Source organism: Halteromyces radiatus, assembly GCF_025201355.1.
Source record: "Halteromyces radiatus strain CBS 162.75 chromosome Unknown BX664scaffold_1, whole genome shotgun sequence".
In the NCBI taxonomy this organism is placed as follows: Eukaryota; Fungi; Mucoromycota; class Mucoromycetes; order Mucorales; family Cunninghamellaceae; genus Halteromyces; species Halteromyces radiatus.
The window spans coordinates 1,879,877-1,906,629 of record NW_026251687.1 but is presented as its reverse complement, the minus strand read 5'-3'; the positions used below and the strand labels follow the sequence as shown (position 1 = coordinate 1,906,629).

Genomic DNA, 26,753 nt, shown 5'->3' with positions numbered 1-26,753 from the left:
TGACGAGAAGCAGAGTATAAATATGCAAACTTGTCTTGGATGATGGTTAATATGTAATGACAGATGACATCTACTGGAAGCGATGACATCAATGAATATCGTTCTCTTTGTATCATCATCAGCATTATGTTATTTTTTTAATAAAAGTAAGAGTACCTTTCTTTATCTTCGTAAGTTGATTGATGGTTAACGCTATCTCTTTCGAAGAAATCTACACAGCTTCTGATCAAATCAATAGATGTTCATTTGCGTTTAAATTGGATTTTTTTTTTATTTATTGATGTTAAGTAAAAATTGCAGTAATATCATTGGGCCCAAAATACACTTTTGTATTCATGTTGAAAGAAATTTCCAAAGATATATCGAAGGAAAAGATGTTGAAATATAACTACAGCTGGTATAATTATTTTTAACAGACCTAATCTAATATATTGCACCGCAGCTATCAGCTATTTTATTAGCTTCTTGACAATTGTTATCAGTAGAACAATGAGCAGGATCTGGTCGGCAATATGGCGTACCTGTCTTGCATTGCATTATTTTGTAGTATAAACCAGGGCATTTATTGTCGCAATAACAGTATCCATGATGGTATGCTACGAATTGACATTGACCTTTCAGCTTCTCCCGACAACCTATCAATCCAGGATCTTTTATTTTGCCATATTCGCGATTATCGACAGCGCAGTCGCCATTACTACAATAAAATCCCAGTGGACATTGTCTACCATTACGACTGCAATACTCTTTCGCCTGAGTACATGATGCAAGCACAAGAAATACAAATATATAGACAAAATTGAATAAAGATACAGCCATAAAAATATATCCCTTCATTTTGTTAACCTGAATACACTTTTTTTTATATATATTTTGGGAAGGTAATTGGAAAAACGTAGTTAAATCAGTTTTTATATCCAACAGAAAGTATGCATCATCTCCTTGCGCCCCTTTTAGGTATTTGTATTACGCCAAACCGATCTCCTACTTGTTACGTCAAAAAGATATTATGTTTGACTGTCATTCCAAACTATGATGCCGATGGATCAAGTGAGATAAAAAAAAAAAGGCAAGGATCGTCCTCCCTAAATAAAATGATACCACTATAGATCAACGTTTTATTTGACTTTTTCTCACGCTAGCTGCATAGCAGTAAGCAGCCGATCACGAAAATCGAATGTAAGTTACTTCCTGATGAGAAGCATATTATATATATATAGCGCATAAATGGAAATTTGTCTTGGATGATGGATAATGATTGATATATAATGATAGACAGCGTCTATTAAACATATTGGAGGTGATGATAACAATAATGAAGAACAGAGATGATAATATCAATAAATATTATCCTTTTTACAATTATATAATGAAAAAAGAGGTTGTTCACATCACATCATCAGCGTAATGTCCTTTTTTTTTGGTAACATGATTGATGATTAACGCGGCCTCTCAAAGAAATCTACACAGCTTCCCATTAAATCAATAGTCTACACACACATCGTCGATTTCGAAAAGCTCCCGCGCGTTTATTTTTAAAAAAGTGAAAATAAATATTGATATCTTTCAAATTTATTTATATTTTCTGCATTTTATAAGTTAGCATTATTTAACTCCACAAGTCGGATTCTTTTTTATATAATTGAGAATGCTTCCACATCCATCAGCTCCACGATCTAACGTTCTTCCACATACACATTTTTGTAAACCTTCAGCATTTTTACAACATCTGTCCCTGTAGGTAGAACAGTCGATATTGCACGGATGAATAGCACATTCATCAAAATTGCATACACTTGTTGGCAGTAGATACCATCTAGTAATTACGCGAATCTCAGATTGAAGTTGTGCAGTACCATTTTTTCCTGATTCAACTTGTGGAAGACCATTTTTTCCTATGTCGAGTGGGGACTTTAGGGGATAGACGAATTTGAATAGAAATATAGCTATAAAAATAACTATCTGTTTCTTCATTTTGTTAGCCTGAATAACTTTTTTATTTTGGAATATATCGTGGAAAATTGGAAAAAAAACCAGTATTTATTTTATATAAAGAATCAGATTTTATATCCAATAAAAAAAAAGTATGCAACGTCTCCTTACAATCCCGTGTATCACGCCGTATATTTGACGCGTACTCCAAACTATAATGATGATGGATCTGCAGACGAAAAAACAAGGATCCCCTCTCCTTGCATTCCGCATAGCAGTAATAGCTGCCCAAATGTGATGATGACTATTCAACATATTGAAGACGGTGGCGACAATAATGAAAAAAGAGATGATGATGATGATAATATCAATGGATATCATTCCTATTAAATTATGTATAAAAAGAGGTCGCTCACGCCATCAGCGTTATATCCTTTTTTTTTTTTTTTTTTTTTTTAAAAAAAAATAAAACAGTGCCAATTGCTTTGTAAGATGATTACTGCGCTCCTCAAAAAGAGTCTACACAGCTTCCCATCAATAGTCTACACGCACACCATCGATTTCGAAAATCTTCAGCGCGTTTATTTTTTTAAAAAAGTCAAAAAAATATCTATAGCTTTCAAATTTATTTATATTTTTTGCATTTTATAGGTTAGCATTATTTAACTCCACAAGCTGGATTCTTTTTTATATAATTGATGATGTTTAGGCATGCAGTATTTCCGGAATCTGTTGATCTTTCACATATACATTTTTGTAAACCGTCAGCGTCCTTACAGCAATTATCCCTGTAGATAGAACAGTTGTTACCGCATGGTTGAAAAGCACAAACATGTGAAGCACATGCATTCGCTGCCTCATAATACCATTTACCAATTACAGGAATGTCAGATCCATCTTTTGCAAGACCAGTTTTTCCTATGTCGAGTGGGGATTTTTCGGAATAAACGAACTTGAATAAAAATATAGCCATAAAAATATGCCACTTCATTTTGTTAGCCTGAATAACCTTTCTTTTTTATCACTGTAGATCGACCTTTCCGCTTGAGATCTTTTTTCTCACACTCACTGTACATTATTATAATAATAGCTGTAAGAAGCCGATCATGAAGATCTAATGCTAAGTTAGTTCGTGATGAGAAGCAGACTATAGATATGCAAACTTGTCTTGGATGATGATTAATAGGTAATGATTGATGACATTTACTGGAGGTGAGGATATCAATGAGTACCATTCTGTTTGTATATATGAAGAGATCACCCACATCATCAGCGTTATCTTTTTTTTTTTTTTTTTTTTTTTTTTTTTTTTTTTTGATAAAAGCAGAAGCGCCAATTTTATAAGATGATTCATGATTACTGTGCTCCTCAAGGAAGTCTACACAGCTTGCCATCAAATTAACAGTCTGCACCATCTCCGGTTCTGAAATGCTCCAAGAACGTTTTATTTTAAAAAGTCCAAAAAATATTTATTGATAGCGTTCAAAATTATTTACATATATATATATTTTTTTTGCATTTTATAAGTTAGCATTATTTAACTCCACAAGTTGGATTCTCTTTTATAAAAGCCACTATGTCACTACATATACTTGTTTGCGCACTTGTTCTTTCACATATACACTTTTGTAAACCTTCAGGGCTTTTACAACATCTATCCCTATACAACTTACAGTTGACAGAGCATGGATTGTGTGCACATTGATTTGTAGCACACCAATTCTCGGTATGAGCATACCATTGAGCAATTACAGCAGGGTCAGGTGGACCACTTCCAGGTTTTCCTATATTGTATGGAGATCCTTGAGAATAAACAAGATTGAATAAAGATATAGCCATATAAATAATGATCTGTGCCTTCATTTTCGTTAACTTGAATAACTTTTTTATATATTGTGGAAAGGTAATTCAAAGTATTTATTTTATGTAAAAAGTCAGTCTTTATATCCAATAAAAAAAAAAAAAGGCATGCGATTTCTCCTTGCATATTATGCTGATCGTTTACCTATTTATTATACGTGCTCCCTAACCATGATGCCGACCGATATATTCGCATCCCTAAAACAAAAATGATACCGCTGTGGATTGAATGCTTTAGTGGGAGATTTTCTTACACTAACTGCATAGTACATAACAGTAAATATCGGATCATGAAGATTTGGTATAAGTTAGTGCGTGATGAAAAATAGGATATATGTATATCTATTAATTCCCTACTTCAGTGAGAATTTATCTTGGATGATGGATGATATGTGTTGATAGATGATGACTATTCAATGTATTGGAGATGATGACAACAATAATGAAAAACAGGAGTGACGATAATAGGCAATATATAATAAAAAGGTGTCATCTAAGTCGTCAGTGTTATGAGTTTCCCTTTTTTTTTTTTTTTTTAACAAAAGTGACAATGCCTTCTTTTTCGTACGACAATTACCATCATCTCTCAAAAACATCTACACATCTTTCTATCAAATTAATAATCCAAACTTATCTTCGACTTTGGAAAGCTCCAAGAACATTTATTATATTATGCATAAAATAATAATATTTTTTTAAACTTTAAGATGGTGGAGGAGCATGCCAACAACAGCCAACACCAACGTAACCACGAGGACCACAAGGCAGATTTACTGGAACATCATAACGATCACTACAAAAACCTGGAATGATAGGATCACAGCTTGCAGATACCTTTTCACAAGGATTCCCTGGATACCCCTCTCCTTGCGAGCTAACTACAGTAATACATAGCATAAGAGTTGAAATTAAAAAAGATTTCATTGTATTTTTTTATTTTGTATGAATAATCCATTTTTTTTTTTAAAAAAATAAGCATCGCGTTTTTATATCTTTTCCAGTAGAAGATATGTAATACACCCCCCCACTTTCTTTATATGTAGGAGAACTCATGCAATACTTCTCAATTTGCTATTGTGAAAAGAAGTTGTACGTAATTCCCAAAAGTTATTACGTGGCCATCTTGCATAACATCCTTCAAGAAGTTTAAATACAATAATATCTATAAAAAAAATGTTGATCACTTAAAAAGGTAATTGGATCCAATGGGAAGATGTACAATGCAGGGAAACAAGGAAGAAATCGACCTACCTCCTGAACATCCCCCTTATTTGTAAGGATTTAAATAATGAGCCCTTTAGAGGTGGAGAGGGTGATATCATATTGAGAAAGCTGATCTACCTCCCTAAATAGAGCGATGCCAACGTGGATCAACATTCCACTTGAAGATTTCGCGCATGAACTGCACATTACACAGCAGCAACAGTCCGCCTACCATGAAGGTCTAATACAAACAAAGTTAATCTAATACAAACAAAGTTACTGTTTGATGATGAGGACAAGATATTGGTTTTTCCCTTGTGAATCGCGTTTCTCTTTTTTTTTTGTGCTATGATTAGAGGTCTTTTACATTGGATATTATATTTGTAGTGATTATATTACGGAAATGGATGATGAGGGTGATTGATAGTGGATGACTGATTGCTCCAAAAAAAAAAAAAAAGGCATACGAGCGTTGGTTAATCGATATATTCTAAATCCTCTTTATTCTTTTCCAATTATGATCTTTAAAATAATGGGAACCATCATATATCATCATAGAAACCATGTTAGAGAGTGCTTTTTCAATGGCATCAGTTATAAATAAGTTATAAATATCCTTTTTTTTTTATAACAAGAGAAAAAAAGTAAACAAAGACAATGGATCATATAAATAAATGTATTTCACTTTTTATTGAATTGATAAGAGGAGGGAAGATTGGATGTAAAAAAAAAAAAAAAAAGGAAATGTAATATACTATTAAGATACAAAAAAAAAAAAAAAAAAAAAAAAAGAGATAGAGATGGGAATAAAATGTAGGGAAAAGGACGTAATGGAATCAATTACCAAGTATAGTGGAAACAACTAAATAACCATTCAATCCAATCAGTAATAAAGAGATCAGGGTAGCCACAACAAGGGTCAATTTGCCATTAGTATAATAAATAGGAGCCGGCCAAGAAAAGAGACGAGAAATCATCATGCTTGTTGATGTATGTTTCCGATCACCCATATCGATATGAATATCACCACTAGATCCAGACCGCTGTGAGGCACCAGTACGTCGCCATAAAAATTGATCATTCCACCAAGACATAAAAGAAGCATAAGCTGTGGTAGCACGTTGAGAAGAAGGAGAATTATGTCTTTGTCTATTACAAGAAGCCTTTTTGATAATGGAAGTCCAAGTAGTACCCACTATCTCCAAACTACGATCAATACCATGACAAGCACGAATGCAGAGTTGATCCAACCAAAGAGGAAGAGCTGGACCCAAGAAATTATTTGGCTTATTATTGATGACTACATCTAGCTGCATGACACGAGGCATGGATGTAAAGACTACCAGAGGAACCACAGCAAATGGAAGTTGAATACTAAGTGCTACTTGACTGGCCACCAACATTTGAGAAAGCCCTGATCTACCTGCCACACATGCCGCTACCATAGCTGGAATAATTGCAATCAATCGTGTTACCAATCGTCGTAACCAAGGTCGACTAGACATGCCCAGAAAACCGCTCATCACCACTTGACCTGCCAATGTCGCTGTCAAAGTACTTGATTGTCCCGCAAAAAGTAAAGCCAATGCAAAGATAACTGCCGCGGCAGGACCAAGGTATTGTTGTAAGAGAGCATGAGCATCAAATAGATCGGATACAACGTGAAGATGTCCATAATGAAAATTGGCAGATGCGACAATGAGAATGGCTGAGTTGACGAAAAAAGCAAACAGAAGTGCCACCATCAAATCCATAAAACTATAATGAAGATTGATATGCATATTGTCGACAAGAAAATGGCGTAAGAGAGATATATCTAAATCTTCCTGTTCTTGTTGTTGTTCGCTTCCAGAGTGTCTAATGAGATCATTGTTGTCTTGAGAGTGTCTATGTGTTGTAGATGAGGTTGATATATCATGTTGTTTCTCGTTGATAGAATTTTTTGATTGATGATGATGATGATCGTCACGCTTGTGGTAAGATGACATATCTGATTTGTCTAGAGAGACCAGCAATTGAGATGAATATTGAATCGTACGTGTTGTTTCAATATGATCGGCTTCATGTTGTTGTGGATCATCTTCAGATAAGTCGTTAGAGATCAGTTTCGGACGGACATGACGCCAAGAATAACATCGCGCTTGGACAATGTATGAGTGTAAAAATAAATTGTGAGGCATGACAGTAGCACCAATGATACCAATGGAGACATAGAGAGATTCAGTATCAGTGAATATTTCCTTGGAGGGTAAATATCCTTTCAAAACATCGACAGCGACAATATCAGAATAGGCCAATTCGATAATAAAGCAGATCCCAACAGCGGCTACCAAAAGCATGACAAACATTTCAAAGTAACGTACCATACGAGTTGTATCTTGATCTCCATTATCGTCGTCATTCTTGGAAGCAGAGATAGAATCAGGTTCTTTGTAAAATAAAAGAATAATAAAGACATCCAAAGCTGTAATAGCCACACCAGCGCTAAGAGGAAGAGTAGGAAATAATAAGTTGAGAGCAATGGCACTTCCAATGACTTCAGCAAGATCGGTTGATATAATACTGATTTCAGCAAGAACATAGAGGAAGAGATTGAGATATTTTGGTAAATATCGACGACAAGCTGCAGCCAAATCCAAACCATTAACTGTACCTAACCGGATAGTTAAGTTTTGTAAAAAGATAGCGATAAAGTTGGATATCAAAATAATGAATAAAAGCCGATAACCGAATTGACTTCCTCCTTCCATATCAGTAGCCCAATTGCCAGGATCCAAACTATATATATAATATATTGTTAGAAACTTTTTTCAAAATATATTTTAAATAATAATAATAAAAACTTACTAGCCTACAGCTACCATGAATCCTGGACCAATAAAACGTAAAAGTCTTCGAAAATACGTGACAATATTGGAGACCAGCTTCATTTTGTTTTGTATATCTTCAAAGAAAAAGAAAAAAAGAAAAAAAAAAAAAAAAAGAGAAAAAGAACAAAAGGGATAAAAGGGAAATTGGGATCTTTAGTCCCTCTATTAAGAATCTCCGATATGTCATTTTGACAATTGGGGAAATGTTTCCGTTTAGGACAGTGATTTCTATTTTTTGATTTTTCATGAAAATTTTAAATATATAAATTTAGTTTAATAAATGTTCTATAAAGAATATACGAAAAATGAATTTCTTCTCTTTTTTATGGTTTTTAGCTCTTGTTCCTTGACACACTTTACTAAAAAAAAAAAAAAAAAAATGCGTTGACTGGTACTGGATTTTAAATTATCTTTTTTTTTTTTTTTTTTTTTTTTTTTTTTTGGCTTGAATCTAACTTTTTTTTTTCCTCTCTTGTTTTCTTCTTTTTACTTTTTTGATTATCATAATGACAGATAAAGAAACATTATCTGAAACAATGATTAAAGGTAAAATATTAGAAATATAATAATATAATTAAAATAAAAACTTATATATTATTTTATATATATATAGACGATATTAAAAAACAAAAGATATTAGATATCATTGATCACCAATTTGATCTGGAGATTTATTTGAAACATCGTGAACTAGCAACTATAAGAAAAGAAATTGAAAATGCAGAATCAACTCTTAAAGACTTAGAATTGGCTATTAAAAATGGTATATAAACGCGTTTATATCAAAATTTATTAACTAAAAAATATATATATATATATTATTATTTTATAGAATCATTAGCAGCCATGTTACCTGACTTGCCTCGTTTTACAAGACAATCAGCTGCTGCACTTTACTATGGACAAATGCCAGGAGGAAGTTCAACAATCAACTCAAATACAATACCAAGTGGAAGTTCAAAAAGAAAAGTACAAAGATCTAACCAATACCCTGTACTCTATGGTCGACGTATGGATGGTGTATATGTTCGGTAAGTCCACTTGAATCTATCTTTTTCTTCTTCTTCTTCTTCTTCTTCTTCTTCTTCTTCTTCTTCTTCTTCTTCTTCTTCTTCTTCTTCTTCTTCTTCTTCTTCTTCTAATCACTCTTTTTATTTTTATTTTCAAAAGATTATCTTGTCCTGTTTGTCATCGTGAAAACTTTACAAATCAAATCGGTTTCCAAAACCACTGTCGTATATCTCATTCACTGGAATTCAACTATTATGAAAATATCATGGCACAATGCGGTACACCTGTCGATGAATCTGAAGTCCCTGAAGATCATCCTATACGACTAAGACCTCTTACTTTACCTACTGTGTCTTCGTATGTAGATAAAAATATATTATTCATGCACACATTTTATACTAACATTCTTAATTTTATTTGATGGGATCTTAAGAAAAAGTACAAAGAAAACAGAAAGGGTAAGAACCAAGAAGAAGAAAAAAGAAAAAAAAATTCAATTATTTAAATGATATTTATTTTATATATATGTGATTGATTTTTTTTTTTTTTTTGTAGCCGACCATCAAGGAATATGAAGAAGATGTGGATTTGGAATTGGATCAAGATGGATCTAGGACGAAACGGTCAAAAACAGAGCCATTATCATCATCATCTTCATCTTTAGAACAACAAGCTACTACAGCATCAATATTAACACCAAAGGGATCTATGCCAGCAACACCCAGTACACCTGATTCTACCGTTTCAGCTCCAACTCAACCAACTACGATGATAGATAAAGACAATACCCAAACAACACCAATTAATAATATTACCTCCACTTTATCGACCACATTACCAAAGGAAGCAGGATCTTCTTCAAATAATATAGAGTCACACATATTACAAGAACAAAGTTCAATGGAAACAGCAAAATCAACTGAATCATCAACATTATCATCCGTTATACCCGAAAAAAATCATATCACATCACCCTCTCCAGCACCATCAATGCTTCCAATAGAAACTACAGCAACGATATCAACAACTGATAAATCAACATCAACTATTGCTTCACCATCAACACCAGGAGGAAGTAGTGCTCCATTGACTCCAATCTCAGAAAATCCAGAAGAAGGTAAAACGGAATCATTGACTTCAGCCATTGCAGAAAAAGGGTCTAGATTTTATATCAAGAGACGGATTGTAGTGGGTAATGTTAGCAAGTATATTCCTCCAGGTAAAAAAAAAAAAAAAAAGAAAAGAAAAAAAGAAAAAGAGAATACTGCTCCTTTTTTTTTTTTTTTTTTTTTTTTTGGTTAATTATATTTTATTTTATTTTATTTTCACCATTACTTGTTATAGAAAAACGGGACCCAACTTTGAAGAACTATACTCATAAATGGATGATCTATGTCGTAGAACCACCTCAGGTAAAAATTAAAATAAAAATAAGAATATAGTTGGAAGATCAGCAATCACCCGCACACGTACACACACACTCTCTCTCTTTCTTCTTGATTTCTGACCACGAATTCATATAGGATCAAGACAAGAAACCATTCCTTACAGGAGTCCGATATCATTTACATCCAAGCTACAAACCTTATGATGTGGTGGATGTGACAGAATCACCTTTTCGATTGACACGACTTGGATGGGGGGAATTTCCTATTCGACTTCAATTATACTTTGTGGATAAACGACGAAACAAAAGTTTGGATGTGATTCATCATTTACGATTAGATTATACATTATCAGGACGACAAATGTTGGGCAATGAAAGAGGATTTGATATAGAATTAGATAGAAACACCAACTTTGAAGATGTTACCACCATACCTGGCTTGTCGAGTGATACTGCATCAACAACAAATGATACTTCTTCATCCACACTGGCACCTTCTTCTTCTTCTTCCAATAATACTGATGTTACTACAACTGCGACACCTGCCATATTATCCAAACAAAACATGATGGTCAATGCAACAAAGCAGCGAATGACATTATTACAAGGTATTTTGAAGGAATGTGTACAACTATTTCCCATGGTCTCGCGTTCTCAACAACAACCATCCGGGTCTTCTCGTGGTTCGTTACGCTATACTTGTGCAAACAGTACGAAACACTATTTTACTTGGTCTGCTCCTCGTCGAAAAGCTTTGGAGGTAAATCAATCCTTTTTTTTTTTTAAAAAAAAAAAAAAGAACGCACACTAATATTGAATTTTTTCTTTCTTTCTTTCTTGCGTATCATTAGTGGCATCGCAGTCATTTACTTCGAATAGAGGTTCAGCAACGATGTAAGGATATCAATGACGACATACTTCGAACGGCATGTGACGCTCTCAGTACCAAAGATGTGATACGATGGTGTCGTGAACAAGGATATACACCTAACAAGAAGGAAGATAGAACTCTTGATGACAATGTGGAGGAGGAAGAAGAAAGATCAAAGGAAGATCAGGGATCAGATGTTCAACAATGGTGTCGATACTGTGGTTCTGATCAACATTTAACTTTGGATTGTACAAGAAAACCATCTGGATGGCGAAAGAAGAAGCAATTCGTGTTAGGTGATCAACATACTTTATCAGACGTACGCCTCTTACTTGAACAATCAGGACTCTCAATGATGGAAACCGAGAAGAAAGATATGGATGATGTGGTTCAAGTGGATGATGATATGGAGAGTGACAAGACATGCAATTATCAGGATCTATTGAATAGGATACGTGATCGAATGATGGATGAAGAGGATAATGAACGCAGTTTGGATTGGATTTGGTCAGTGATTGCTCCATTACGATTGAAAACCATGGTTGCCAATAATATCTCCATGTCAAGACAAGGTCAATTACAAATGCGAACAGGTGAAGAAGATTTGATGACAGCTATGGATCAACGGTTGGTGGTGGGTCAACTTTTTCTTCAGGTAAATAATAATAATAAAAAAAAAAGTGGAGTATTGATTTTTTTTTTTTTTTTTTTTTTTTTTTTTTTTTTAGTTGACCAAACTCTTTTTGAAAAAGATCTTGACGCATGGAGTGGCGATTTGGCAAAAGGAAAAAGATCAAGAAAAGAAAAACAAATTATTGGTGCCATATCATATTCATCAAGCCATACAACAAGTGGATCATTTTGATTTTTTGACAAATGCTTACATGGGTACTTACAAGAAACAACAGCAACCATTGGTAACAACTCGACATCCTACAACATTTTCATCATCATCATCATCATCAACTGATATTATCAATATCACTAAACCGTGATCCAATGTAGTATAAAACAATAGTAGAATAGTCTTTTTTTTTATTTTATTTTGATAATAGTCAATAATACTAATAATAATAAAAATAGTATATTTGTATATAAAAAAAAAGGATATATAAAAGGAAAAAAAAAGTTATATATATATATATATATATTCAAAACGAGGAGGGAATATAGAGAACTAAGTTAAACTAATGATGGAGCCGCCGAAGAAGGATGAGCCAAATCACGCCTTGCCTTGCCAAATTCGCCATTCATCATGGTACTTGAATCCAATTCATCTTCATCCAAAGCTTCTAAAGTATATCCTTGCCATTCTTGTTGTTGTACCTTGAGGATGGTTTCTGCTCGCCATTCTGCTTCTTCCAATGTTGCCTGATACCCTTTCCATTCTTCTTCTGATGCTTCGGATGGTGTGGATCGATGTTGGGAATCATCACGGTTGTTATCAGCTATTGTCGGTTCAGGGTAGCCAGTCCATACTTCATCATCATCATCCTCATCTTCGCCATCATTGCGTTCTTGTTGTTCTTGTTGTTGTTGTTGTTGTTGTTGTTGTTGTTGTTGTTGTTGTTGTTGTTGTTGTTGTTGTTGTTGTTGTTGTTGTTGTTGTTGTTGTTGTTGTTGTTGTTCAAACTCTGAATTGGGTACTGGGTATCCTGTCCATTGTTCACTGTCTTCATCACTGCCATCATCGTGATTACTTTCCACATCCTCTTCTTGTGGTGCAGGAGGTGCTTCTACTGTTGATATCATATCTGGCTTGTTTGTATCCTGTTGTTGTTGTTGAGGTGTTGATAATGCAGGAGGACTTGCTGATACAGTTATCGCCGGGTCTACAATAGATGTTGATATTGATGATCCAGTCGTTGTCTTATTTATAGCTTGTTGTTGTACTTGTTGTTGTTGTTGTTGTTGTTGTTGTTGTTGTTGTTGTTGTTGTTGTTGTTGTTGTTGTTGTTGTTGTTGTTGTTGTTGTTGTTGTTGTTGTTCTACTAATAATGCGCTATCATTTGTTGATTCTACTTCGTTGTCACCAACTTTATTTCCTACCGATGTCAGATGCCCTTGTCGTTGTTGTTCCTGTTGTGCTGGGAATGGTAAGGAAGAGACTTTGCTTGTGGTATCATCATCATCACTAAAATCATTCATTGAGTGCTCTTGCATTTCTTCCATGTCCAAACTGGCGTCCTTTTTGTCTGATGGTGGTATTGTGCTCTTGAGATCAATTTCTGATGGTATATCCTTTTCATCCTGTAGTGCTGGTGAGCTCCTGTTGTTTTTGTTGTTGTCCGATGTGATTTCTACAGATGCTGTCGAGGGAAGATGTGGTATATCCATAGCGGCTGAAGTCATTTCCATGGGTATGGAGGAAGCAATACTGGTTGTTGGAAGTGTCATATCAGGCGCAGAAATGATTGTTGGTGATGATTTCTGTTCTGACGATTCTATATTGGCCGACCAAATATTAGTTGACTCGATATCTAACACACCGGTATCTGTTTTGCTGTTGTTTGTTTGAGGAAGAGGTGGCGAGTTGGGTACTGATAAGGTGACCTGAATAGATTCCTTTTCTTGTTGCTGTCGCCATAAATCACCATCATCGTCGTCATCATCAGTATAGCTAATAGTTTGATTACGCCAATCCTGATCTACATCCAAGTGTTGTTGTTGTTGTGGTAAAGCTTTTGAAGTTGTTGATGTTGATGCTGCTTGTGCCGGAACAGGGATTGCTGAGGGAGATGGGGCCAATGATGATGGTCGAATGGTATCCTGTTGTTGAATTTGATCCGATTCCACTTGTTGACTTTCTAATAAGAGCTGTTTTAAAGTCAAATAAGGCCTAGAAACCAACCAATGCTGAAGAACTAAATCACCTACACCAAGAGAGGAAAGATCAATGATTGACTGTGGAGGTAAGACTGAAGGTAAATTGTTGTTTCGACGTATCAATTGAGAAGAAGAGCTGTTGATAATATTGGAAGAAGAAGAAGTGGATGGGACCAACAGATCACGAGCAACATCTACTTGTGTGGGCCAACGGTTGTATCGACACAAATTCAATAAGAGATCACGATCACGCTCAGATTCGGCTTCTAATAAGGGTGGTAACCATGGAATAGCAATGAGAATACGTTGATGTTTTTTCTTGGTATTGTCGTTTCCCTGACTAGCATCTGACCACCGTCGGTCGTGTGGGTCAAATCGATAAGGACGAAGAGGTAATAAACTACGACGGAGTGCTTGGCGATAGGCAGTGTAACTCGTGTCGTTGGTGGTGGTGGTAGTGGAATCATCATGATGAACCCAAGGAAAGTCGTGACAGAGAGGAGATGCTGATGATGTAGAGAGACGTTGTACGGCTGGTAACGCTAGACATTTGACGACAGCCATACAACCATTCCAGTCTCGATATTGATGAAGACAATGAGCAAGTCGAACGGCGTGATCAAAGGCTGCATAGGAATTGGTAATGATCAATTGATGAGCAAGACTGTGCATCAGATAATCGTGAAAGTCATTAAGAGAAGTAGCACTGTGATGACAAAAGAGTTGAGAGTTTACAATGACGATCTGTTTAGCCAATGCATCAGGGTGCCATTGATGGAAAAGCACACCTCTAACAGCATGCATTTGTTGTGTCAACTGATCCAAACGTGTACGCTGAATGACGGCATCCTGTTCTAAACTAGTCGAGAGAGACCGCTGACTTGATTTCTGATTAATGTCGGCCAGAAGAGACGCGCAATGAAGAGATTGTTGTATAAGTGGTGATACTGGAATTGAGGGTAACATCAAGACAAATATGGAAAAAAAAGATAGAGAGAAAGAAAAAGAGAGAGAGAGAGAGAGAAAGAAAGATAAGAAATAAAAGGGAAAAGAAGAAGAAAGAAAGTAAGGAGAACAAAAAGAAAGGGGATTCACCCTGAAAAGTAATTTTATTTTTTTTTTTTTTTCATCCCAAAATGTTAATTCGTATTCCGTCAATTGCCCATCCACATTTCGTGCATAAGAGAAAGACATATGATATAATTTTTTTATTATTATTATTGAATGAAGTGATAAAAAGATATAATGCAAAATGCTATAACTAAAAAAGAGAGATAAACTATATAAAAGAAGAATAGAGAGAAAGAATCAGAGACGAGGGAATAAAACACCAGTAGATGGACCTAATAAACGCATTTCACAAGATAGTGCTGCATCAGAGAATGATCTTTGATTTTCAGGGACACCTAATCTTGACAACAATTCATCCATTTTCGTAGGCATCACAGGTTGAAGTAAAATACCTGCTACCCTACATGATTCCAATGCATAATATAGTACTTGATTTCTTCTTTCAGGTTGATCTTTCAATTTCCAAGGTTGATTATCGGTAAAATGTTTATTTGCCTACAAAAAAAAAAAAAAAAAAAAAAAAAAAAAAAAAAAGGAAAAGTGTCAGTAATTGAATAATATTTTACCATTATTATTACCTCTGCCAACATATCCATAATAGCTACAATTCCTTTATTAAATTCTCTTTCTTCAAAATGAGTATCAAAAATCCCTAATGAACAAAAAAGATATATATATATATATATATATCAATAAAAAAAATGTTTATCTATATACTTATTTTTATTTATTTATAATTTACCTGGAAGAGCTGTCAACTTATCATGTATAGTTTTGTCACGAGAATCTACAATTGAGGCCATAGCAGGAACCTTGCCTTCAGGATTGAGAGATTCTCCAGTACTACGATTTAATAAGTTGCCTAATTGTCCTGCCAAATCTTTTTTATATCTTTTCTTGATGCCATCTTCAGAGTAATCACCATCATCAGCCAATCCACCATCACGCATAAGATAATATCGTACAGGATCCACTCCATATGTTTCCATCACCTCGAAAGGATCAGCGACGTTACCCCGACTTTTCGACATTTTTTGTTTTCCCATTGTCCAATGAGCGTGTGCCAAGATCTGTTGAGGTAAAGGTAGACCAGCCGCCATCAAGAAAGCAGGCCAATAGACAGCATGAAATCGTAAAATATCTTTGCCCACTACATGTACTTTGGCTGATATTTGTTCTGTAGTATCAGGATAACCTTTAGCAGTAATATAATTGGTGAGAGCATCAAGCCAAACATAAATCGTATGATTTTCAGGATCATTTGGTACAGGAATACCCCAATCCAGGCGAGAACGTAAACGAGAAATAGAGAGGTCACCTAAACCAGCTTGAATCCATGAGATGACTTCTTTTTTTCGATTAGCAGGTACAATGACTTGAGGATTTTGTTCGATCCAATCTAATAATGGTTGTTCGAAATCTGAGAGCTTGAATTTGTAGTTTTCTTCCATTGTCCATTCCACACGTTGTCCAGATTCTGTAGAGACCATCATATCATTGCCTTGTTCGTCCGTTATTTTATGTACTTGATTATCAGGGTAAAATGCTTCATCAGAAATGGCGTACCATCCTTCATGTTGTCCTTTGTAAATGTAACCTGCGTTCAAAAGAGCATTCCATAAATGGGATACTGCCTTGGCATGTCGTGGTTCAGTAGTACGCATAAACGTCGTATATTGAATATTCGCCTTGTCACATAATTTCTAATTGGTTGGAAACAGAGCTAATCAATATCTTATCATGTTTTTTTTTTCTTTTAGGTGAGATGGACTTACCCGGAAACTATCTGAAACCTTATCACAAAGTTCGATTGGAGTCGTATTATTTTTGGCAGCTGCTTGTTGGATCTAAAAGAGATCCATAAAAAAAAAAAAAAAGATCAATATCTATTTGGTACCTTGATTATCATGTGTATCGAAAAAAGTCATTACCTTCAAACCATGTTCATCGGTACCTGTAGTTAAAGAAGTTTCATAATTTTTCAAGGCATAGAAACGACGTAATGTATCTGCTATTACACTTGAATAGAGGTGACCAATATGAGGAACTGTCAAAATAATAATAATAGTAGTAATGATAATAAAAAGAGTCAGTAACAATATAAGAAGAAAACTATATAGTCATTTTACCTGCATTAACATAATATATTGGTGTAGTGATATAGGCATCATTATGGTTCAGGCGACATTGCATAGGCCTGAAAGCCCTTTTGACAACTGATTGGAATCCCCACCTTTGAAACATGGTGCTTCCAAGAAAAAAAAAAAAAAATAGGGAAGAAAAAAAGGGAATAAAAGACGGAATTCGAATATGAGGTCCAAAGTTTTTTTTTTTTTTTAATTTTTATTTCAAACTAGGGTGATAGAGATGGGCAAATCTATTTGCAGAGAGATAGAGAGAAATAAAATACATGAAATAAAAAACTAATACTACAAAATAATCTAAAATATTAATGATGTTCATTATTGATCAGGCATAGGTAAACTAGGATCAGTAGGTACAGATTTCCATAAACCTTCCAAGTCATATCTTTCACGAATTTCAGGTGTGAATAAGTGTACTATGCAACGGCCTAAATCAATCAACAGCCAACCAGATTGATCATCACGTCCTTCAATATGTGGAGTTGGGATAGACTTTGAAACATCAGGATGAGCAGTAATCGCCTTGCGAACCTAAAAAAAAAAAAAAATATTATTAGGATACATAAATAATATAGAATCTATTATTTTACCGTTGAGCCCACATGTTCAGCAACAGTGCTAAGGAATTTGTCACCTTTTGCACTATCAGCAATAATCATATAATCGGTCCAATCACACTTTTCGCGCACATCCAAAATAAGTACATTATCCATCTTTGCTTGTTCTAATATATGTTGAATCATTTCAGGTGTCAAGATGCCATCTTTCAAAAGTTGTTCTGATATTTCTTCTAAAGTCTGTCGATCTTGTAAGTGTTGTTGAGCATCTGCTTGTCGTTGCCATAAAGGAACAAAGTCTTCACCAGGTTCTTCTACAAATTCAGAATCAACAAACCATTCCGTGTCGATTTCTTGTTCGTCAGGATACAATTCCGGATAATTCTTAGGATCAATCTTTTCCTCCTCTTCTTCTTCTTCTTCTTCTTCTTCAGGTTTCAAAAGTTCATTTTCTATTATTGTCGTTGTCTGATTGTCATTTTTCGTAGAATTGACTTTGTCTTGTTGTTTGTTTTGAAGTGGAGTCCATTGACTGAAATGTTGCCGTGTTATGAATAAAGAACTGATAGGTGTTTGTCGTGCAAAAGCTGTTGTTTGTTGTTGTTTGAGGATGGTATTGAATAATGGTGTGAAAATACGTAAGCGATGCATCATTTTGTTCAAAGTTATGTAAAAAGAAGTGTAAAAAGAGAGAAGTGAATAAGATAAAAATGTATTTTATGGCATTTAAATCCCGCGACAAAAGCCACAGAGTTATTCCTTGCATGAAAAAGGTTATGTTGCATCCAAAGAAAAAGATGGAATAAAATGAATCATACATATTTTATTATCGTTCTTGCTACTCTTACTACTTTATACTAGTGTAATATAGTACCAAAATAGAAAGAAAAAAAAAGGGATCAGCGTGTGGTTTCTGTGTAGTTGATTAGGATATAGGAATTTATATACAAAGTTGACTATTTCTGTAACAATTTTTATCTTTGATGTAGGGCAGTACATTATGTAATCAGTAGAATAATAAAGAAATCTAATAGTACTCATGTAGATTTGACTAGAGCATTTTTTTTTTTTTTTGAGTTTTGGAGCAAAAGCTAAAAAAACAGCCAAAAAAGGAGAGAGCTAAATTTTTTATTTCCGCTGTCCAGTTCAATTTTTTTTCTTTCTTCCCTTTCTTACTCATTTTTTCTTTATTCATACTTTCTTTCTTACTGTCATATTTCAAGTCCATGATATGACCCATTCTTCAACTCATGATTCAACTACATCTACTCTATTATGCTTTTTTACAGGCATAGCTATAGCAGTCATGGGTTATTCACTTTACTCACATCTTGATCACTTACAACAGCAACAAGAACAGCAATCTCGGAAACGATCTGGACGTTTGGAAAACGGTACTAAACTTGAAGATGGTAACTACATTAAAGAGTCTTTTCCAATACTTACCTTTTTTTTTTTCTTAACTCATTTTAGCTATACCTTTACGAGCCCTGGCTTATTTAATTCAGTCCAGTAATGCTACTATACAAAGCAGGTATTTCTTTTCTTGGTTCATTTAAAAAATATTTGATATATTGAAAAAGGTATGTAATACTAATCTATCATATTTTAATGTTACAATAGCTCGGTCAAGATTACCATCGAACGCGCCATGTCAGGTAATATATGCTTATTATAGCAGGGTGTACAAATTAATTTTTTTTTTCTTATTGTATTTGATAGGGTCAAATCTTCCAAATATTATTGCAGCATGTGAGAAAGATAAACCATTAGATATTCGATCTCAAGCACTCACGGCATTACAATTATTGACACAAAAAGGTTTAAATGACCAAAAAAAGAAAAAAAAAGGATAATAAAACTAATATTCTTTTATTTATTATTCATTATTATTCATTATTATTATTTTATAAAGAACAACATCGGGCAACTTTATTGGAAGCTGGTGCATTAAAGGTTTTGGTAGATGCTCTTGCTTCAACTGAAACGGAAATGAAAGAAATGACACAGCGTTATGTTGCAATGGCTATTTGTGATTTGATTCAAGGCAGTGGTAAAATGGAAAAAAAAAAGAAGGATAAACTGATGAATATTAATTATTATTATTATAGATATTAACAAGTATTGTGTGATTGAAATGGGTATTCTTGATTCTATTCAACGTATTTTAACTTCTACTACTATTCGAAATAATGAATTGAAATATTGGACTTTGATGATTTTACATCAAATCTCATTAAGTGGTATGTTAAAAAATAATAATAATAATAAAAATTTTACTCAATCTATTATATATATATAGACCCATTTCCAAATGTACTAATACATCAAGGTTTTGTTGGATTATTGGCGAAAATGGCAAGAATGACCTTTGGAAATACAAATATGCCAAAATTCTGTATGCAATCTCTCGTACGTCTAGTGGCAAGTGTAGATACAATGGGTAATCGTAATATTATTATTAATAATAGAACGTGAATCTAATTTTTTTTTTTATTTTTTATTTTTTTATAGAATCTAAAATAGTTTTGGTGGAATTACTTGATTATAACATTGTAGATCTTATCTCTGTTTGTTTACGTGGTGGTAAATAATAATAATAATAATAATATTAAGCAATATATATATATATATATATTATTAATCATCTTAAAACTTTTTATTAGATGATGTGGAACTAATATATTGGGCTGCTGGCTTGATGCATGAATTTGTCTTGAAAGGTTAAAAAAAAAAAGTTACGGAGTTGGAATTCCTCATACTAACTATTTTATTTGTTATAGATGTTGCTTCCAATCAATTTCGATCCATTAAAGGTATTCATACTATTTTGGCTGGATTACTCTCTGCTGAAGAAATGTATATTTCAAGAGTGGTTTTACGTACAATCAAATTCATGGCTTATGGTGACGGTAAATTCATATTCGAATATATAAAAAGAATTAAGTTTTTTTTTTCTTTTACTGATTTTTTCTTTAATTAATAGAATCTTTCCGTCAAGGCATGGTGAAAACAAATATAGTCAAAAAAATCATGCATTGTTTGACTTTAGATGATGATGATGTTCGATATTGGGCCGTTCTCTGTATTCATGCTGTTGCAGGTCAAGGTAAATCATTTATACCACAAATAAACTTCACGAAAAACTTACAATTTTTTTTTTTTTGAATGATCAATTTTAGTGGAATCTCATAATGATATTTTGACGGCTCCTGAGTTCGACATTTTATTGGAATTGGCATTATCACAAAAGGTACATGCTGCGATCTTTGTGGCTGATATCCTCTCTCTTATCTGTTGTATCTGTATGTATAAATATATAATCATCATCATCATCATCCCATTCTTATATTCTTTATATTCTTTATATTCATTTTTTTTTTGTAGGGCAAAATGATTTAGCAATCGAAAAACATATTAATTTGATGGTATCTACTTTGAACTCTTTGGTCACTTGGAATGAAGTAGAAGTACAATATAATTCAACAGGTGCTTTATTTAACTTGATGGCAATGCAAGGTTAGTGAAAAAAAAGGAAATACATAAAGTGATTATGAAAATAAATTACAATATACTAATATCTTATATTTATATATATAGATTCCTTTGCTACGGTGATTCGTCAAAAATGTCAAGAAACTATCCTATCTGCTTGTTATTTGTCTCCTCATGAACGTGTTCAATTAACTTGCGCCAAAACATCTCTCATGCTTGCGATCAAATGTAAGTCTTTTTCTTTCATCTGGAAGTAAATGATTACATTAATAAAAAAAAAAAAAAAGAAAAAAGAAAAAAAGAAAAACTTACCCCTCTTTCTTTATTACCCATCCCTACCTTAGTTCCTTCTATGCGACCCATATTGTATTCAACTGTTATGGATCCTTTAATCGATAATTGTATTACAGCCAACGAACAACTTTTGCCTATTATGATGATGCAAGTTCTTGTTTCATGCAGTCAGTCTTCTCTAGAGGATCCTTCTACAATCATCAACAAGCCATCTATTTCTGAAGACGACTTATTACGCGTACCAAATTATATCAATGTCAGCTCCAATGGTGTTATATCAAGTGATCATCAACGGGATCGAAGGGTTCAAGGCTCTATCAATGACTCTGATGACCTCATAACAAAACGTGGAGGAAGAAAGAGGAAAAATCAACTAGTTTCAACAGTAACACCAACAGACTCTTCATCCTTTGATACCGGTTCTGACTCTTCTTCAAGATCCTCTCTCTCTTCTATCGATATTGATCCTGCCGAATTATTGAATGATCTATCTCTTTTGAATAATTACTCATATTCTGAACGTGTAGCCATTTTGTCTCGATTTGAAATGACTACAATGCGACATAGCAAATTAACAGGTGCCTTATCTGCGTTACGATACTTTTTGGAAAATGAATCCATTTCAAAAAACATTCTCCATGGAAATTTCCCTACAACAATACTGAAATTATATGAACACACGCCAAAGAACCAACATAAGCCATTAGTTACAGTATCTCATCGATCATCAACTTCCTATCATCACCAACAACAACGGGAACAGAAACACTCGACTCTTTTTTCTTCTTTGGATGATTATTATAATGACATTGATGAAGATTACAATTCATCTGTATCAGATCATGACGCCTTATTTGATGATGATGAGAAAGATGAGGGTTTGGCAAACAATATTACAGAAACATCTGGATTACCTGGTGGAATATACGGGTTTGTGGATGGATTGGTATATCAAGCACTTTTTCCTGTGATTGGACATTGGTGGCAATCTTGTCATTCCCCTCAAAAAGCAGAATCAATGACTATGGATGAATCATCGACCTGGCAAGCGTACAAAGATGTTTTATTATGGATGCATCGTACAACTACTCTGGCCACTCAACAACAGCGACAAAAAGATGATTTGATACATCCAACTAGCTCTGGAAAGTGTAATGTTGGTAAATCATCAACATTGCCAACTATCATCGACTCAACAACAACACATTATGAATCCTCCATACCCTCTATTAAAGTGTATCATGGATTAACAAGTCGATCTCTCTTGGTACTACGATCTCTTTTACGCTATGGTAAGAATGAAAAATTCTGGGAAAAGTGGAATAGGTTATGAAAATGAACAAATGCTTACTCATCTTTTTCTTTTTTTTTTTTCTTTTTGAATTCTCAATTTAGAATCTATTCGCAGTTATTTGATCCATAATATGCAGTTTATTGAAATGATGACATATATGTTTCAATACAATACTACTTTGACTGATCATATATTAACATGTCTTGGTATACTGATACAATCTGGTAAGTTAATGCCATTTTTTTTTTTTTTTTGTAAAGATTACGTAGAAAAAAAAAATGAAAGAAAACTAATAGTCCATTTTTTTTTTTTTTTTGGTTTTGCTTTAGATACATATATCCCTGAAAGCAGTCTACAAAGATGTGTGGTTGCAATATGGCGACACATGTTAGATCCAACAAAAATTCAAAGGAACAAAAAGACTTTTTGGTTTTATACAAGACTTGTAATGACATGTGCCAGTCGGAGGATGGGTGATGAATTGATGACAACAGCTAGTAAGACGATTGAAAACCAACGATGTGTAGAACTCGACATAACAAGAAGTACACCTTTTTGTTTGATCAATCAAGAAACTTGTTTGGAAGTACGAAATGATTCTTGGACTTTTGAAACTGTGGTTGGTACTCATAGTGTTCAGGTACTCTCTACTATGGCTAGCTCAAGAAAGTTCTGTTATCAAGTGGTGTTGAAAACGGATGGTCTTATACAAATGGGTTGGAGCAATCGATCAAGTCGTGTGAATGCTGAAGCTGGAAGCGGTGTAGGTGATGATGGACACTCCTATGGTTATGATGGCTGTCGATGCAAGAAATGGCATGGTCGACATCGAATGCGCGTAAGTTTGAGATTTAATCAATGATAATAGGAAGAGATTGTTTACAAAGTTGTCTTTTTGATTAGAAAACGAATTATGGAAAACAATGGAAGCTGGGTGATGTGGTTACCTGCACCTTGGATTTGGATCGTAGAGAAATTAAATATTATCAAAACGGTGATGATCTCGGTGTGGCATTTACAAAAGTTGATACGACAAAAGTGTGGTACCCAGTAAGAAATGATATTTTGGATTCATAATTATTCATTAACTAAACTCAATTGTCTCTTTAGGCTGTGTCACTCTCTACTGGACAAGAGTGTGAATTCTTATTTGGTGGACCAATGAATCAACTACGGTAAGATAACTAAGATGATGGACACTTAAACATATATATATATATATCTAATCTTTTTTTTTTTTTATTTCATTTATATTATAGTCATCCACCTGAAGGATTTCAGTCCATTTTTGATCTTCATTTTACACAAACATCAAATCATTTATCTTCAACAACAGCAACTGATATGATTACGACGACAAACATGAAGGTAGATCTTCAAGATATCAAACCAGTGGAAGATATAACTGAAGCAATGGAACGGATGCGTGTATCATCACCTCCTTCATTAACTCCGTCTCCATCTTTATCTCTCTTGGCTGAAATGACGACGATTAGTAAGGATACGGTTACAAATTCCTCTCAACAACAAGAAAATAAAGATAGGCCAACACGACATTTATATGTTGAAACAACCATAGCTCATCAATCATATGTAGAAACGACAATGATGACGACGACAACAATGGGTCATACCAATATTGGCAGCAGCAACGTTACGAAGTTGATTATGATCGGGTGGACCAACTGCCTTCCAATGCATTCCAATGTAGCATTAGTATACAATCATAATAGAAAACAAGGAATGATATGTCTAGATACAAAAGAACTTTTACCTACACCTTTCTCCATGGATTTACAAGATGATGATATCATTGGACTTGAATATGATCAACAACAATACTTTGGATTTACTTTGAATGGGAAACTATTAGGTATATTATGATTATGTTTTGGGAGTAAAAATTGACTCATTTTTTTTTTATATACACTTAGCGCGGGTTCGCTTGGATATTCCCTTTTTACCCTATCTTCCATATACAATGGGACCGATCAAGACAAGAACTAACTATGGACAAGATTGTTTCAAGTATGGGGATCATCAAGATGAACTACTAAAGGAAAACATGGTGACTTACTTGGATCAATTGATGAATGGATCATCACTATAAAACAAAATGTTTAGCACTTCTTTGTAGTGTAGTCTTAGTCTTTATTGTTAGTTTTTTGTAGAAAAGATAATATGTGATCCAATAAATAATCGTTTATTATTATTTTAGATATCTTTACAAATAAAGATTTTGCTCCAATATAAAGTCTATTGTACATTTCATCTAGTTCTATTTTCCTTAAAAAAAAAAAAAATAGAAGAATTCATGCTTTGGGATAAGGTCATTTTCTGTTTGGCCCTGATTTTTTTTTTTCTCTCAATCAAGTTTGTCAGCTGGTCAAATTGTTTCTAACATGCAAAATGTTAGTTCAATCACCGATAATTTTTCATTCAGTACTTTTTTTCTTTTCTTTTTTTTTTTTTTTTTCTTTCTTCTTTTCTCCTCTCACATTACCTTTTCTTTCTTAATGTATTTATCTAATTCAAAACGTGATATCCCAACAGAAATATTACAAACGATCCTTGATTTCGTACCACGGTCGAATTTGGCCCAACTTGCCTTAGTATCCCGGCAATTCAATAGTATTGCTTCGCCTCTTTTATATCGGCACATCTATATTCGAACATTATATCATTGGGAACGGTTTTTATCTTGTTGTCGTTCTTCCAGCATTCCACCTTGGTTGGCCTCTGTGACTTCACTTGTACTTCAACCATCGCCAAAACTCATACCACGTAGTACAGGATCGTTCATGTCTGCACGTAAGACATTGATGACGGATAAGGATGTAGAAGCACAAGGTTATATGCGTTTGCAACCTGTGAATTTTGATTGGACCGGCTTGGAATTTGTACTTGCCAAAGATAATGATCAACAATATACTGATGGGGATGAGACTCGACATGACTTTGGATCTGAAAACTATGCGGAAATGAATACAACGATCAAGGAAGCTGAATGGTTGACCAAGGTAACAGATATGGATATGGCTCATGTGATCACACGGTGTCCTCACTTGGTCTATTTGCAAGTGTCTGGATGCACACAAATTGGGGATGCTACCATGTATGCTCTTGCTGCTTCACAAGATGACAACAAAGTAGGTCGTGCTGGTGGTATGCAAGGACTTTGGATTGACTTGGCAAGGCAAATCTCTTCAGTTGCTTGGATGACCTTTGTCCATGCTGAACAAAAACGACCATCACCAGGATTACATCATTTGGATCTATCGTATTGCGGCTTTGTCACTGATCATTGTTTGACCAAAGCGCTTCCTTTGTGGTCTTCTACTTTGACACATCTACGTCTTTGTTCTCTATACAGCATTACCGACGCCACTGTCCATGCGATTGCTGAACATTGCCCTCATCTCCGTCTTTTACATTTGACACGCTGTTTCCGAGTCACCAATCGATCTATTATATCTCTCGCCACTAGCCCTCTGGCTGCTACCTTGACCTATCTTTCTGTGGCCTTTTTGAATCAAGTCAATGAAGAAGGTGTCAAACATCTGGTCTATTGTTGTGAAAATCTACGTTTTGTCAATATATCAGGCTCTGGTATCAATCCGATGTTCAAGTTGGTTTTTCTCAAACAGTGGGAACAAGCTCGTGAACGGAAACAATGGCCAAAAATCCACTTTCAAGAAAATCCTGTCTTACTATTCTAGTAGTTTAGATATTTTGTCTAGTTAGCTTTCCCTCTCTCTCTTTTTTTTTTCTTTTTGTACATACGCAACACACACACACTTTTATATATTGAATAGAACATCTTTTTATATCTTGATGATAGGGTAGATAATATTTTTTGTATTGACTTTTTGGAACCAATAAAATGAATGATGATATTTACTTTTTTTTTTTTTTGGATAATAAAAAGCTTTTATTGA

General features: G+C 34.2%; 10 protein-coding genes across 10 annotated transcripts; 3 read left to right on the top strand and 7 right to left on the bottom strand.

Annotated features, from left to right (window-relative positions):
- Positions 1-404: 404 nt before the first annotated feature.
- BX664DRAFT_320607 (uncharacterized protein) lies at positions 405-905 on the bottom strand. The gene has a single exon (XM_051543154.1). The coding sequence runs from the start codon at positions 835-837 to the stop codon at positions 424-426; it is 414 nt and encodes a 137-aa protein (XP_051404763.1). The 5' UTR covers positions 838-905; the 3' UTR covers positions 405-423.
- Positions 906-1,605: 700 nt separating this feature from the next.
- BX664DRAFT_310181 (uncharacterized protein) lies at positions 1,606-1,974 on the bottom strand (the record flags this gene model as incomplete). The annotated part of the gene is made up of 1 exon (XM_051542542.1): positions 1,606-1,974. The coding sequence occupies one exon, from the start codon at positions 1,972-1,974 to the stop codon at positions 1,606-1,608; it is 369 nt and encodes a 122-aa protein (XP_051404762.1).
- A 2,448-nt stretch (positions 1,975-4,422) lies between these two features.
- Positions 4,423-4,740, bottom strand: BX664DRAFT_320606 (uncharacterized protein). The gene has a single exon (XM_051543153.1). The coding sequence runs from the start codon at positions 4,714-4,716 to the stop codon at positions 4,495-4,497; it is 222 nt and encodes a 73-aa protein (XP_051404761.1). The 5' UTR covers positions 4,717-4,740; the 3' UTR covers positions 4,423-4,494.
- Positions 4,741-6,524: 1,784 nt separating this feature from the next.
- Positions 6,525-7,947, bottom strand: BX664DRAFT_289152 (NRAMP family; the record flags this gene model as incomplete). Its single annotated transcript, XM_051541822.1, has 3 exons — positions 7,843-7,947; positions 7,005-7,773; positions 6,525-6,821 (listed from the first exon to the last, which is right to left on the bottom strand). Coding segments are annotated over exons 1-3 (1,149 nt in total), but the record flags the coding sequence as incomplete, so codon positions are not given.
- A 381-nt stretch (positions 7,948-8,328) lies between these two features.
- BX664DRAFT_15336 (uncharacterized protein) lies at positions 8,329-12,192 on the top strand. Its single transcript, XM_051539904.1, has 10 exons — positions 8,329-8,411; positions 8,479-8,628; positions 8,698-8,896; positions 9,036-9,233; positions 9,310-9,334; positions 9,432-10,095; positions 10,221-10,288; positions 10,400-11,023; positions 11,115-11,789; positions 11,863-12,192. The coding sequence occupies exons 1-10, from the start codon at positions 8,372-8,374 to the stop codon at positions 12,127-12,129; spliced, it is 2,910 nt and encodes a 969-aa protein (XP_051404759.1). The 5' UTR covers positions 8,329-8,371; the 3' UTR covers positions 12,130-12,192.
- Positions 12,193-12,223: 31 nt separating this feature from the next.
- BX664DRAFT_15330 (uncharacterized protein) lies at positions 12,224-15,015 on the bottom strand. The gene is made up of 2 exons (XM_051539902.1): positions 13,054-15,015; positions 12,224-12,660 (listed from the first exon to the last, which is right to left on the bottom strand). The coding sequence occupies exons 1-2, from the start codon at positions 14,924-14,926 to the stop codon at positions 12,317-12,319; spliced, it is 2,217 nt and encodes a 738-aa protein (XP_051404758.1). The 5' UTR covers positions 14,927-15,015; the 3' UTR covers positions 12,224-12,316.
- Positions 15,016-15,268: 253 nt separating this feature from the next.
- Positions 15,269-17,224, bottom strand: BX664DRAFT_254119 (tRNA synthetases class I (M)-domain-containing protein; the record flags this gene model as incomplete). The annotated part of the gene is made up of 6 exons (XM_051540351.1): positions 15,269-15,526; positions 15,610-15,683; positions 15,774-16,734; positions 16,807-16,878; positions 16,963-17,078; positions 17,161-17,224. 6 exons carry the CDS (start codon positions 17,222-17,224, stop codon positions 15,269-15,271), a joined length of 1,545 nt encoding a protein of 514 aa, XP_051404757.1.
- Positions 17,225-17,387: 163 nt separating this feature from the next.
- BX664DRAFT_320601 (uncharacterized protein) lies at positions 17,388-18,412 on the bottom strand. Its single transcript, XM_051543152.1, has 2 exons — positions 17,766-18,412; positions 17,388-17,706 (listed from the first exon to the last, which is right to left on the bottom strand). Exons 1-2 carry the CDS (start codon positions 18,384-18,386, stop codon positions 17,494-17,496), a joined length of 834 nt encoding a protein of 277 aa, XP_051404756.1. The 5' UTR covers positions 18,387-18,412; the 3' UTR covers positions 17,388-17,493.
- Positions 18,413-18,848: 436 nt separating this feature from the next.
- Positions 18,849-25,064, top strand: BX664DRAFT_320597 (uncharacterized protein). Its single transcript, XM_051543151.1, has 21 exons — positions 18,849-19,126; positions 19,206-19,266; positions 19,356-19,390; positions 19,455-19,553; positions 19,648-19,785; positions 19,844-19,975; positions 20,035-20,175; positions 20,247-20,318; positions 20,399-20,455; positions 20,516-20,644; positions 20,719-20,841; positions 20,915-21,037; positions 21,120-21,251; positions 21,333-21,455; positions 21,572-22,813; positions 22,917-23,039; positions 23,145-23,653; positions 23,719-23,865; positions 23,926-23,990; positions 24,075-24,688; positions 24,750-25,064. The coding sequence occupies exons 1-21, from the start codon at positions 18,964-18,966 to the stop codon at positions 24,923-24,925; spliced, it is 4,404 nt and encodes a 1,467-aa protein (XP_051404755.1). The 5' UTR covers positions 18,849-18,963; the 3' UTR covers positions 24,926-25,064.
- Positions 25,065-25,285: 221 nt separating this feature from the next.
- On the top strand, positions 25,286-26,708 carry BX664DRAFT_320596 (uncharacterized protein). Its single transcript, XM_051543150.1, has one exon. It carries the CDS (start codon positions 25,332-25,334, stop codon positions 26,532-26,534), a length of 1,203 nt encoding a protein of 400 aa, XP_051404754.1. The 5' UTR covers positions 25,286-25,331; the 3' UTR covers positions 26,535-26,708.
- Positions 26,709-26,753: the final 45 nt, after the last annotated feature.